This window comes from Pseudophryne corroboree, chromosome 7, assembly GCF_028390025.1.
Source record: "Pseudophryne corroboree isolate aPseCor3 chromosome 7, aPseCor3.hap2, whole genome shotgun sequence".
NCBI classification, from domain to species: domain Eukaryota; kingdom Metazoa; phylum Chordata; class Amphibia; order Anura; family Myobatrachidae; genus Pseudophryne; species Pseudophryne corroboree.
Window position 1 is genome coordinate 384,614,785 of NC_086450.1, and position 13,860 is coordinate 384,628,644.

General features: G+C 49.7%; 1 protein-coding gene and 1 long non-coding RNA gene across 3 annotated transcripts in view; one reads left to right on the plus strand and one right to left on the minus strand.

Annotated features, from left to right (window-relative positions):
• ZFAND2A (zinc finger AN1-type containing 2A) overlaps positions 1-9,681 on the minus strand; it is a 37,123-nt gene extending 27,442 nt beyond the window's left edge. Inside the window, exons 1-3 of one of the 2 annotated variants that reach the window (XM_063934584.1) lie at positions 9,475-9,680; positions 9,092-9,306; positions 7,872-7,960 (exon numbers count right to left, since the gene is read on the minus strand). In XM_063934584.1, coding sequence (XP_063790654.1) covers positions 7,872-7,926 — 55 coding nt within the window. In that variant the 5' untranslated portion in view covers positions 7,927-7,960; positions 9,092-9,306; positions 9,475-9,680. Of the gene's footprint in view, positions 1-7,871; positions 7,961-9,091 lie in introns of both variants that reach the window. The other variant, XM_063934585.1, reaches the window with a different exon arrangement.
• A 105-nt stretch (positions 9,682-9,786) lies between these two features.
• LOC134943755 (uncharacterized) overlaps positions 9,787-13,860 on the plus strand; it is a 103,579-nt gene continuing 99,505 nt past the window's right edge. The window contains exon 1 of the long non-coding RNA XR_010181726.1: positions 9,787-9,879. This is a non-coding gene — a long non-coding RNA (uncharacterized LOC134943755). The remainder of the gene's footprint in view (positions 9,880-13,860) is intronic.

Below are 13,860 nucleotides of genomic sequence, written 5' to 3' on the forward strand. Positions count from 1 at the left end.
GGAGAGGGTAACGCCACTTGTTTGGATAAGCGTGTGAGCGCCTTGTCCACCTTAGGGGGTGTTTCCCAGCGCGCCCTAACCTCTGGCGGGAAAGGGTATAATGCCAATAACTTTTTTGAAATTATCAACTTTTTATCAGGAGCAACCCACGCTTCATCACACACGTCATTTAATTCTTCTGATTCAGGAAAAACTGTTTGTAGTTTTTTCACACCATACATAATACCCTGTTTTACGGTATCTGTAGTATCAGCTAAATGTAACGTCTCCTTCATTGCCAAAATCATATAACGTGTGGCCCTACTGGAAAATACGTTTGAATTTCTACCGTCGTCACTGGAATCAGTGCCCGTGTCTGGGTCTGTGTCGACCGACTGAGGCAAAGGGCGTTTTACAGCCCCTGACGGTGTTTGAGGCGCCTGGACAGGCATTAATTGATTGTCCGGCCGCCTCATGTCCTCAACTGACTGTTTAAGGGAAGATAAACCATCACGTAATTCCACAAATAAAGGCATCCATTCTGGTGTCGACCCCCTGGGGGGTGACATCTGCATATTTGGCAATTGCTCCGCCTCCACACCAATATCGTCCTCATACATGTCGACACCACGTACCGACACACACCGCAAACTCACAGGGAATGCTCTAATGAAGACAGGACCCACTAGCCCTTTTGGGGAGACAGAGGGAGAGTCTGCCAGCACACACCACAAAGCGCTATATATACAAGGGATATCCTTATATTAAGTGCTCCCTTATAGCTGCTTTAATATATATATATATAGCCATTAATGTGCCCCCCCTCTCTGTTTTACCCTGTTTCTGTAGTGCAGTGCAGGGGAGAGACCTGGGAGCCGTTCTGACCAGCGGAGCTGTGACAGAAAATGGCGCCGTGTGCTGAGGAGATAGGCCCCGCCCCTTTTTCGGCGGGTTCTTCTCCCGCTATTTTTCCAGTCAGGCAGGGGTTAAATATCTCCATATAGCCCCTATGGGCTATATGTGAGGTATTTTTAGCCTTGTATAAGGTTTATATTTGCCTCTCAGAGCGCCCCCCCCCAGCGCTCTGCACCCTCAGTGACTGCCCAGTGAAGTGTGCTGAGAGGAAAATGGCGCACAGCTGCAGTGCTGTGCGCTACCTTATGAAGACTGAGGAGTCTTCAGCCGCCGGTTTCCGGACCTCTTCACGCTTCAGCATCTGCAAGGGGGTCGGCGGCGCGGCTCCGGGACCGGACTCCACGGCTGGGCCTGTGTTCGATCCCTCTGGAGCTAATGGTGTCCAGTAGCCAAGCAGCAAATCCACTCTGCATGCAGGTGAGTTTACTACTTTCCCCCTAAGTCCCACGTTGCAGTGATCCTGTTGCCAGCAGGACTCACTGTAAAGAAAAAAACCTAAACTAAACTTTCTCTAAGCAGCTCTTTAGGAGAGCCACCTAGATTGCACCCTTCTCGTTCGGGCACAAAATCTAACTGGAGTCTGGAGGAGGGTCATAGGGGGAGGAGCCAGTGCACACCACCTGACCTAGTAAAGCTTTACTTTTTTGTGCCCTGTCTCCTGCGGAGCCGCTATTCCCCATGGTCCTTTCAGGAACCCCAGCATCCACTTAGGACGATAGAGAAAGGTAAATGTTTCTTTGCCCTATATTTACCTCCTTATACAATAATGCTCCATAAACTAAAGATATTTATTCCCCCCACACACAATAAAACATGAAATAACATATCAAGACCACTTGTTTAGCTTAGGAAATAGGACAGAAAAGGTTTGTTACAGTAATATTTTTTTTATTAAGATTTTACTCACCGGTAAATCTATTTCTCGTAGTCCGTAGTGGATGCTGGGGACTCCGTAAGGACCATGGGGATAGCGGCTCCGCAGGAGACTGGGCACAGCTAAGAAAGATTTAGGACTACCTGGTGTGCACTGGCTCCTCCCACTATGACCCTCCTCCAGACTTCAGTAAGGATACTGTGCCCGGAAGAGCTGACACAATAAGGAAGGACTTTGAATCCCGGGTAAGACTCATACCAGCCACACCAATCACACCGTATAACTCGTGATAATATACCCAGTTAACAGTATGAAGACAACAGAGCCTCTCAAAAGATGGCTCAACAATAACCCTTGTAGTTAACAATAACTATATACAAGTATTGCAGACAGTCCGCACTTGGGACGGGCGCCCAGCATCCACTACGGACTACGAGAAATAGATTTACCGGTGAGTAAAATCTTATTTTCTCTGACGTCCTAGTGGATGCTGGGGACTCCGTAAGGACCATGGGGATTATACCAAAGCTCCCAAACGGGCGGGAGAGTGCGGATGACTCTGCAGCACCAAATGAGAGAACTCAAGGTCCTCCTCAGCCAGGGTATCAAATTTGTAGAATTTTGCAAACGTGTTTGCCCCTGACCAAGTAGCAGCTCGGCAAAGTTGTAAAGCCGAGACCCCTCGGGCAGCCGCCCAAGAAGAGCCCACTTTCCTCGTGGAATGGGCTTTTACAGATTTAGGCTGCGGCAGGCCAGCCACAGAATGCGCAAGCTGAATTGTGCTACAAATCCAGCGAGCAATAGTCTGCTTTGAAGCAGGAGCACCCGTCTTGTTTGGTGCATACAGGATAAATAGCGAGTCAATCTTCCTGACTCCAGCCGTCCTGGAAACATAAATTTTCAAGGCCCTGACTACGTCCAGTAACTTGGAGTCCTCCAAGTCCCTAGTAGCCGCAGGCACCACGATAGGTTGGTTCAAGTGAAAAGCTGATACCACCTTAGGAAGAAACTGGGGACGAGTCCTCAATTCTGCCCTATCCATATGGAAAATGAAATAGGGGCTTTTACATGACAAAGCCGCCAATTCTGACACACGCCTTGCCGAAGCCAAGGCCAAAAGCATGACCACTTTCCACGTGAGATATTTTAAATCCACGGTTTTGAGTGGCTCAAACCAATGTAACTTTAGGAAACCCAACACCACGTTGAAGTCCCACGGTGCCACTGGAGGCACAAAAGGAGGCTGAATATGCAGCACTCCCTTGACAAATGTCTGAACTTCAGGCAGTGAAGCCAGTTCTTTTTGGAAGAAAAATCGACAGAGCCGAAATCTGGACCTTAATGGAACCCAGTTTTAGGCCCATAGTCACCCCTGACTGTAGAAAGTGCAGAAATCGACCTAGCTGGAATTCCTCCGTTGGGGCCTTCCTGGCCTCACACCACGCAACATATTTTCGCCATATGCGGTGATAATGTTGTACGGTTACATCTTTTCTAGCTTTAATAAGCGTAGGAATGACTTCCTCCGGAATACCCTTTTCTTTTAGGATCCGGTGTTCAACCGCCATGCCGTCAAACGCAGCCGCGGTAAGTCTTGGAACAGACAGGGCCCCTGCAGCAGCAGGTCCTGTCTGAGCGGCAGAGGCCATGGGTCCTCTGAGATTAATTCTTGAAGTTCCGGGTACCAAGACCTTCTTGGCCAATCTGGAACAATGAGAATAGTTCTTACTCCTCTTTTCTTTTTTATCCTCAGTACCTTGGGTATGAGAGGAAGAGGAGGGAACACATAAACCGACCGGTACACCCACGGTGTCACTAGAGCGTCCACAGCTATCGCCTGAGGGTCTCTTGACCTGGCACAATATTTTCCTAGCTTTTTGTTTAAGCGGGACGCCATCATGTCCACCTGTGGCTTTTCCCAACGGTTTACAATCAGTTGGAAGACTTCTGGATGAAGTCCCCACTCTCCCGGGTGGAGGTCGTACCTGCTGAGGAAGTCTGCTTCCCAGTTGTCCACTCCCGGAATGAACACTGCTGACAGTGCTAACACGTGATTTTCCGCCCATCGGAGAATCCTTGTGGCTTCTGCCATCGCCGTCCTGCTTCTTGTGCCGCCCTGTCGATTTACATGGGCGACTGCCGTGATGTTGTCTGACTGGATCAGAACCGGCTGGTTTTGAAGCAGGGGCTTTGCTTGACTTAGGGCATTGTAAATGGCCCTCAGTTCCAGAACATTTATGTGTAGGGAAGTCTCCTGACTTGACCAAAGTCCTTGGAAGTTTCTTCCCCGTGTGACTGCACCCCAGCCCCGAAGGCTGGCATCCGTGGTCACCAGGACCCAGTCCTGTATGCCGAATCTGCGGCCCTCTCTGAGATGAGCACTCTGCAGCCACCACAGCAGAGACACCCTGGTCCTTGGAGACAGGGTTATCAACCGATGCATTTGAAGATGCGATCCGGACCATTGGTCCAACAGGTCCCACTGAAAGGTTCTGGCATGGAACCTGCCGAATGGAATCGCTTCGTAGGAAGCTACCATCTTTCCCAGGACTCGCGTGCAATGATGCACCGACACCTGTTTTGGTTTCAGGAGGCCTCTCACTAGAGACGACAGCTCCTTGGCTTTCTCCTCTGGGAGAAACACTTTTTTCTGGACTGTGTCCAGAATCATCTCCAGGAACAGTAGACGTGTCGCCGGAACCAGCTGAGACTTTGGAATATTCAGAATCCAACCGTGCTGGTGTAGCACCTCCTGAGATAATGCTACGCCGACCAACAACTGCTCTCTGGACCTCGCCCTTATCAGGAGATCGTCCAAGTATGGGATAATTAAAACTCCCTTTTTCCGAAGGAGTATCATCATTTCGGCCATTACCTTGGTAAATACCCTTGGTGCCGTGGACAGGCCGAACGGCAACGTCTGGAATTGGTAATGACAATCCTGTACCACAAATCTGAGGTACTCCTGGGGAGGATGGTAAATGGGGACATGCAGGTAAGCATCCTTGATGTCCAGAGATACCATGTAATCTCCCTCTTCCAGGCTTGCAATAACCGCCCTGAGCGATTCCATCTTGAACTTGAATTTTCTTAAATATGTGTTCAAGGATTTCAAATTTAAAATGGGTCTCACCGAACCGTCCGGTTTCGGTACCACAAACATTGTGGAATAGTAACCCCGTCCTTGTTGAAGTAGGGGCACCTTGACTATCACCTGCTGGGAATACAGCTTGTGAATTGCCTCTAACACAGCCTCCCTTTCTGAAGGAGTCGTTGGTAAGGCAGATTTGAGGAAACGGCAGGGGGGGGGGGGGGATGTCTCGAATTCCAGCCTGTACCCCTGAGATACCACTTGAAGGATCCAGGGATCTACCTGTGAGCGAGCCCACTGATTGCTGAAGTTTTTGAGACGGCCCCCCACCGTACCTGGCTCCGCCTGCTGAGCCCCAGCGTCATGCGGCGGACTTAGCAGAAGAAGCGGGGGAGGACTTTTGTTCCTGGGAAGTGGCTGTATGCTGCAGCTTTTTTCCCCTACCTCTGCCTCTGGGCAGAAAGGACGCGCCTCTACCCCGTCTGCTCTTTTGGGAGCGAAAGGACTGCACCTGATAATACGGTGCTCTCTTTGGTTGTGAGGGGACATGTGGCAAAAATGCTGACTTCCCAGCTGTTGCTGTGGACACTAAGTCTGAAAGACCATACCCGAACAACTCCTCACCCTTATAAGGCAAAACTTCCATGTGCCTTTTAGAATCTGCATCACCTGTCCACTGCCGGGTCCATAACCCTCTCCTGGCACAAATGGACAGTGCACTTATTTTTGATGCCAGCCGGCAAATATCCCTCTGTGCATCTCTTATGTAAAAGACAGCGTCTTTAATATGCTCTACGTTTAGCAATATAGTGTCCCTGTCTAGGGTGTTAATGTTTTCTGACAGGGAGTCTGACCATGCAGCTGCAGCACTGCACATCCATGCTGAGGCAATAGCTGGTCTCAGTATAATACCAGTGTATGTATATATAGCTTTCTGGAGAGCCTCCTGCTTTCTGTCAGCAGGTTCCTTTAGGGCGGCCGTATCCTGGGACGGCAGTGCCACCTTTTTTGATAAGCGCGTAAGTGCTTTATCCACCCTAGGGGGTGTTTCCCAACGTGACCTATCCTCTGGCGGGAAAGGGTACGCCATTAGTAATTTTTTTGAAATTACCAATTTTTTTATCGGGGGAAGCCCACGCAAGTTCACACACTTCATTCAATTCTTCAGAAGGGGCAAAAACTACTGGTGGTTTTTTCTCCCCAAACATAATACCCTTTTTTGTGGTACCTGGGGTCACCTCAGAAATGTGTAAAACATTTTTCATTGCCTCAATCATATAACGAGTGGCCCTATTGGACATTACATTAGTCTCTTCGTCGTCGACACTGGTATCAGTATCCGTGTCGACATCTGTGTCTGCCATCTGAGGTAGCGGGCATTTTAGAGCCCCTGATGACTTTTGAGACGTCTGGGCAGGCACGGGCTGAGAAGCCGGCTGCCCCGCATTTGGCATGTCGTCAAATTTTTTATGTAAGGAGTCGACACTTTCGCGTAATTCCTTCCACAAGTCCATCCACTCCGGTGTCTGCCCCGCAGGGGGTGACAACACATTTATAGGCATCTGCTCCTCCTCCACATAAGTCTCCTCATCAAACATGTCGACACAGCCGTACCGACACACCGCACACACACACAGGGAATGCTCTGACAGAAGACAGGACCCCACAAAGCCCTTTGGGGAGACAGAGAGAGAGTATGCCAGCACACACCAGAGCGCTATATAAATCAGGGATTAACTAAATTATATCCCCTTATAGCTGCTATGTGTATATTGCGCCTAAATTTAGTGCCCCCCCTCTCTTTTTTACCCTTTTCTGTAGTGTAGACTGCAGGGGAGAGCCAGGGAGCTTCCTTCCAGCGGAGCTGTGAGGGAGAAATGGCGCCAGTGTGCTGAGGGAGATAGCTCCGCCCCTTTTTCGGCTAACTTTTATCCCGCTTTTTTATGGATTCTGGCGCTGGGGCTATATATTGTGATATATTTGCCAGCCAAGGTGTATTTATTGCTTCTCAGGGCCCCCCCCCCCCAGCGCCCTGCACCCTCAGTGACCGGAGTGTGAAGTGTGTATGAGGAGCAATGGCGCATAGCTGCAGTGCTGTGCGCTACCTTGGTGAAGACTAATGTCTTCTGCCGCCGATTTTCCGGATTCTTCTTGCTTCTGGCTCTGTAAGGGGGCCTGCGGCGCGGCTCCGGGACCGAACACCAATGGCCGGTTCCATGCGGTCGATCCCTCTGGAGCTAATGGTGTCCAGTAGCCTAAGAAGCCCAAGCTACCACCAGTTAGGTAGGTTCGCTTCTTCTCCCCTTAGTCCCTCACTGCAGTGAGTCTGTTGCCAGCAGATCTCACTGTAAAATAAAAAATATACTTTCTCTCTAGGAGCTCAGGAGAGCCCCTAGTGTGCATCCAGCTCAGCCGGGCACAGGATTCTAACTGAAGTCTGGAGGAGGGTCATAGTGGGAGGAGCCAGTGCACACTAGGTAGTCCTAAATCTTTCTTATCTGTGCCCAGTCTCCTGCGGAGCCGCTATCCCCATGGTCCTTACGGAGTCCCCAGCATCCACTAGGACGTCAGAGAAAGAAAAAAATTCAACTGGTAAAACATTGATGTGGACAATGGGGTGTATGGCAGAGAAAGAAATATATCAGCCCTCATGCACTATAATATACATAAAGTATTCAGATATTATGCACAACAAAAATATTACATCTAAAAGGCGTCTACAAACAACACTTTCTCTTCTCAACACAACTGCTGCTAATGGAATTCACATCTTAAGAGGACCTGAGTGATCAGGGGATTATGTACATCAAATGGATATTGCAGGGTACCTGGTACCTTTACAAACACCAATATCACTAGCTCTGTATTAGACAATTCCTTAAATAGGCAGCAAGCACTGATAGTGGGACACAAGCTCTGATGTGTAGCCAGTATAACATGCAGCAACACACACAGTGAAGTTATTTGTCACCATAGACCGGGCTGAATGAACAGTAAATATGGTTAGCTCACCTAGTTGTTTGCATGTGACTTCCGAGCAATGCTTTCCCAAATCTGGCAACTCCATCCTACAATGGAAGTCTCTTGGAATGTTAAATATCCTTAAGGGGAAAAATAATACATAGACATTAGTACTATGTACATACAATATACATTATTACTGCACACATACAATAGAGAAAGAAGGGGAGAATGCTATTATTAACAGTTACTAATATAGCACCACCATATTCTGTTGTGTTTTACAATTGGAAACAAACAGTAATACTACAAGACTGGGTAATGACAGACAGACACGGAGGTAGGAGGGCCCTGCTCGCACTCTATAGAATAACAGCGCAGCACATTTACACAGGCGTCATTGAAGATTCTCAAAAAAAATATCAGAAATTTGCTTTTGCAACAAGCGTCGCTATTCCTACATGAGCCGCTGCTACAGCGTCCTATCTACTAGCCAGTGATTAGCGGTAACCAAGCATAGAATATGCTGCCAGGTGCAGGGCAGCTTGGTACATATCTACTCAGTGTTAGTAAGCAGCTCTCTGTAATTTAAATCAAATTACATGTTGAGTATCCCATATCCAAATATTCCGAAATACGGAATTTTTGGAGTGAGACTGAGATAGTGAAACCTTTGTTTTCTGATGTCTCAATGTACACAAACTTTGTTTACTGCACACAGTTATTAAAAATATTGTATTAAATGACCTTCAGGCTGTGTGTATAAGGTGTATATGAAACCTAAATAAATTGTGAGAATGTACACAAACTTTTGTTAATGAACAAAATTATTAAAAATATTGTCTAAAATTACCTTCATGCTGTGTGTAGAAGGTGTATATGAAACATAAATGCATTCTGTGCTTAGACTTAGGTCCCATCGCCATGATCTCTCATTATGGTATGCAATTATTCCAAAATACGGAAAAATCCGATATCCAAAATACTTCTGGTCCCAAGCATTTTGGATATGGGATACTCAACCTGTATAAATTTGTTCTAAATGAATATGAATGAGGTTCTACCGATCATAGGTTTTAGTGATCACCTGCTTTGTACATACTGTGTAGTGGAGGCAGACGTGCTGTTTTGGAACTGCAAGCACCAGCATATCAGGGTGACTGCCAGGGCATGCTGGACCTTGTAGTTCCAAGGCTCAGTTGGTACCGATGGTGTGACGGGAGTTGTGAAGTAGCAGAGTAGCCTATGTCACCCACATACAGCGCTCTCACCTTGTGCTTGTCCTGCTGCTGCTCCCCCGGTCCCTGGCCCCGGCCTCCACCCGGCGTTATATATCCGTCCCTCCTCATGCTGACTCACGGGTCTAAGTTGCCGAGTCATCCTCCGTCACCGTGTCCTCCTGCCCCGAGCCGAGAACGTTCCAGGCCGGTCTCCCCGTGCAGTGCGCTGTCATCCTTCGGCGCCGCTTGATGACATCACGGTTTTGCTGATAAACACGGAAGTGTTACCATGGTGACACACGGGGAGGGGGAGTGTGATAAGCAGCAGTACCACTTGAAGCTAGCATCTACCGTTGCAGCAGTAGCAGCAGGTAGTGCGTGGGGGTGCTGCTGGTGCTGCTGGTGTCTTTATTGTAAATATGTGTTATACATACTGCACAAATATGTGACGTATAGATCCATCCTACTGTCACATCCCAGGGGCGGAACTCTGGGAGGCAGTGGAGTCGGCTGCCGCCGGGCTCCTGGCCTCAAGGGGGCGCATCTCCTCCACTGTCCCCAGTGCCGCTCACCGCGCTGCTGCTGCTGTCTGTGAGGGGAGGGGATCGCAGCGTGCGCCTCCCCTGCCCCTCACTCTCCGGCGGCGGCGCGCTTCAATTCAGCGCCGGTTCATGAGCCAATCAGAGCTCGCGGACCGGCAGCTAAGGCTGCCGGTCCACGAGCTTTGATTGGCTCATGGACCGGTGCATAATTGAAGAGGGACACAGCCGCCGGAGAGTGAGGGGCAGGAGAGGCGCACGCTGCACTCTCCTCCCCTCACAGACAGCAGCAGCAGCGCGGTGAGCAGCACAAGGGATGGGGGGGAGGGTCATCTATATGTGGCACTGGGGGCATTGCTGGCACTGTGGGGACCTGTATACCTGGCACTGGGGGTCATATCTGGCACTGTGGGGACACTGGCATTGGGGGCATAGCTGGCACTGTGGGGACCTGTATACCTGGCACTGGGGGTCATATCTGGCACTGTGGGGACACTGGCATTGGGGGCATAGCTGACACTGTGGGGACCTGTATACCTGGCACTGGGGGTCATATCTGGCACTGTGGGGACACTGGCATTGGGGGCATAGCTGGCACTGTGGGGACCTGTATACCTGGCACTGGGGGTCATATCTGGCACTGTGGGGACACTGGCATTGGGGGCATAGCTGGCACTGTGGGGACCTGTATACCTGGCACTGGGGGTCATATCTGGCACTGTGGGGACACTGGCATTGGGGGCATAGCTGGCACTGTGGGGACCTGTATACCTGGCACTGGGGGTCATATCTGGCACTGTGGGGACACTGGCATTGGGGGCATAGCTGGCACTGTGGGGACCTGTATACCTGGCACTGGGGGTCATATCTGGCACTGTGGGGACACTGGCATTGGGGGCATAGCTGGCACTGTGGGGACCTGTATACCTGGCACTGGGGGTCATATCTGGCACTGTGGGGACACTGGCATTGGGGGCATAGCTGACACTGTGGGGACCTGTATACCTTGCACTGGGGGTCATATCTGGCACTGTGGGGACACTGGCATTGGGGGCATAGCTGGCACTGTGGGGACCTGTATACTTGGCACTGGGGATCATATCTGGCACTGTGGGGACACTGGCATTGGGGGCATAGCTGGCACTGTGGGGACATATATATCTGGCACTGGGGTCATATCTGGCACGGTGGGGACACTGGCAATAGGGGCATAGCTTGCACTGTGGGGACATATATATCTGGCACAGGGGGGCATATCTGACACTGGGAACACTGACATTGGGGGCAGAGCTGGCACTGGGGGGACACGTATATCTGGCACTGGGGGCAAAGCTGGCACTGTGTGGGGACATGTATATCTGGCACTGGGGCATATCTGGCACTGTGGGGACACTGGCATTAGGGGCATAGCTTGCACTGTGGGGACATATATATCTGGCACTGGGGCAGAGCTGGCACTGTGTGGGGACATGTATATCTGGCACTGGGGGGCATATATGGCACTGTGGGGACACTGCATTGGGGGCATAGCTGGCACTTTGGGGACATATATATCTGGTACTAGGGGCATAGCTGGCACCGGAGGCATATCTGGCACAGGAGCATAGCTGGCACTGGGGGGACACGTATATCTGACACTGGGTGCAGAGCTGGCACTATGTGGAGACGTATATCTGGCACTGTGGGGACACTGCATTGGGGGCATAGCTGGCACTTTGGGGACATATATATCTGGCACTAGGGGCATAGCTGGCACTTTTGGGACACTGGCATTGGGGGCATATCTGGCACTGGGGGGACAAGTATATCTGGCACTGGGGGTCATGTGTATCTGGCACTGTGAGGCATATATGTATCTGGCACTGTGGGGACATATGTTTCTGGCAGTGTGGAGGCACCCATTTTTTGACATTTTTATATGTATGTGGCACTGTACAGGGGCATTATAGGTGGTCTTCAGTTGCCAACTGTCGGGATCCCGGCGCACAGTATACCGTCGCCGGAATCCCGACAGCCGGCATACCGACAGTTTTTCTCCCTCGTGGGGGTCCACGACCCCCCCTGGAGGGAGAATAAATAGCGTGGCGCGCGTAGCGAGCCCGCAAGGGGCTCATTTGCGCTCACCACGCTGTCGTTATGCCGGCGATATGTAGGGGGGGCACCAACATTTATCATGCCTCCGGGCGACTGGGGCGAACTTACGCCACTGTCACATCCTGTACCCATTATTATGTCATATCCTCCCAACTGTACCTTTTTGGCAGGTACAGTACTTTTTTATGGTCTGTACCTGCCTAAAAGGGCTTTGTACTGATTTTTGACTCTGCAAATTAACGTTGAAAGTATAGGGCCCCTTTCCTAATTTGTACCGGTTTTCATGTGTAAAATGTTGGAGGGTATGCTATGTCTGACCCTCTCCCCACTCATGTTTAGGTATTCTCCTTCCATTCAGATTTGCACCTATGTATAGATCTCAGTGTGTCCTTTTTACTGAGTTCCAGTCTACTTGATTGATGCCAGTGATGGGTAGCCTTGAACAAGATCCCCACACGGCACACGCTATACATAAAAATAATAGAAGAAACAACTGTGTGTGATAACATATAGGCAGTCATTTTAAACAACAAAGCAGAAAGTACCTGGCTGGTAGCAATAGGTGAGGGCTCGGGTTGGCCACATGCGGTACTAGTAGGGCTGTCTATTGGCCATTGTCAATCTACACTTTACTATTTTACATATTTTGTCTCCTCCCCCCAACACAAACACACACAATTTACATTTTCTCTACAGCCCTTTCTAACATACCATTCTCTCTATATTTACCTTAACTTGCCCACTCCCACTTGCCCCTATCCTTCCCTCACTTTCCTTGCCCATACAAGTATCTTACCTTTAGAAAAGTGTTTTGCACTGCACTGAACACTGATGCCATCTTCCGGTGGAGGTTGCAGTAGGGAGGGAGATGAGGTGAGAATGGACCAGAGTTTTTGTTGCAGCAAACATGAATAAAGTTGTAAGGATCTGATGGGCTCCTGTGGCCCCTGAAGGGGTGCATCGGGGACCCTTCTATAGATGGAGTGTGGTGTGACTGTGTGCAGGGGGAGCTGTAGGCCCTAGATGCAGTCTGGGCCCCGTAGCAGCTGCATCCCCTGCACCCATGGTAGTTACCCCACTACCACCAAACCTTTTACTCTGTATAAGATCACTCCTAAAATATTCCTCCTGGTATTGACCATTTAAAGAGTTTCTCTTTGGATATCCCTCACAGAAGTAGATATGAAAACAAGACCAAACCAGAAAACAACTCTTATAGTATAGTAGGTTCGGTATCACATCGGTTTATGAAATGTCCCTTTTTCCTTATATCCTATGGGTATGTGTAGATTACCTGTAGTTGTTCACCCTGTGATGGACGGATCAATATAAGTGCTCACAGGTATGCTTACTTCTGCCGGAATGGTATATGCTCAAAAAGGTTTCTTTATAAGTCGTCTTACTTCCCTTAACTTCACACCACATGAAACATAGATAACGCTGCTTACATGTATGCTAACATATAAATAGTGTTAGATCCTCATATAATGGTTTCTTTGACCTCTTAGTACCACACACCAGTAAATACTCCGTTGTTTTTCCAAAACAACATACAGATTTTTTTTCAAAACGGTCAAGGTACATTTCTCTATCGTCCTAAGTGGATGCTGGGGTTCCTGAAAGGACCATGGGGAATAGCGGCTCCGCAGGAGACAGGGCACAAAAGTAAAGCTTTTACAGGTCAGGTGGTGTGTACTGGCTCCTCCCCCCATGACCCTCCTCCAGACTCCAGTTAGATTTTTGTGCCCGGCCGAGAAGGGTGCAATTCTAGGTGGCTCTCATAAAGAGCTGCTTAGAGAGTTTAGCTTAGGTTTTTTATTTTACAGTGATTCCTGCTGGCAACAGGATCACTGCAACGAGGGACAGAGGGGAGAAGAAGTGAACTCACCTGCGTGCAGGATGGATTGGCTTCTTGGCTACTGGACATGAAGCTCCAGAGGGACGATCACAGGTACAGCCTGGATGGTCACCGGAGCCACGCCGCCGGCCCCCTCACAGATGCTGAAGCAAGAAGAGGTCCAGAATCGGCGGCTGAAGACTCCTGCAGTCTTCTTAAGGTAGCGCACAGCACTGCAGCTGTGCGCCATTTTCCTCTCAGCACACTTCACACGGCAGTCACTGAGGGTGCAGGGCGCTGGGGGGGGGCGCCCTGGGAGGCAAATGAAAACCTTTAAAAAGGCTAAAAAT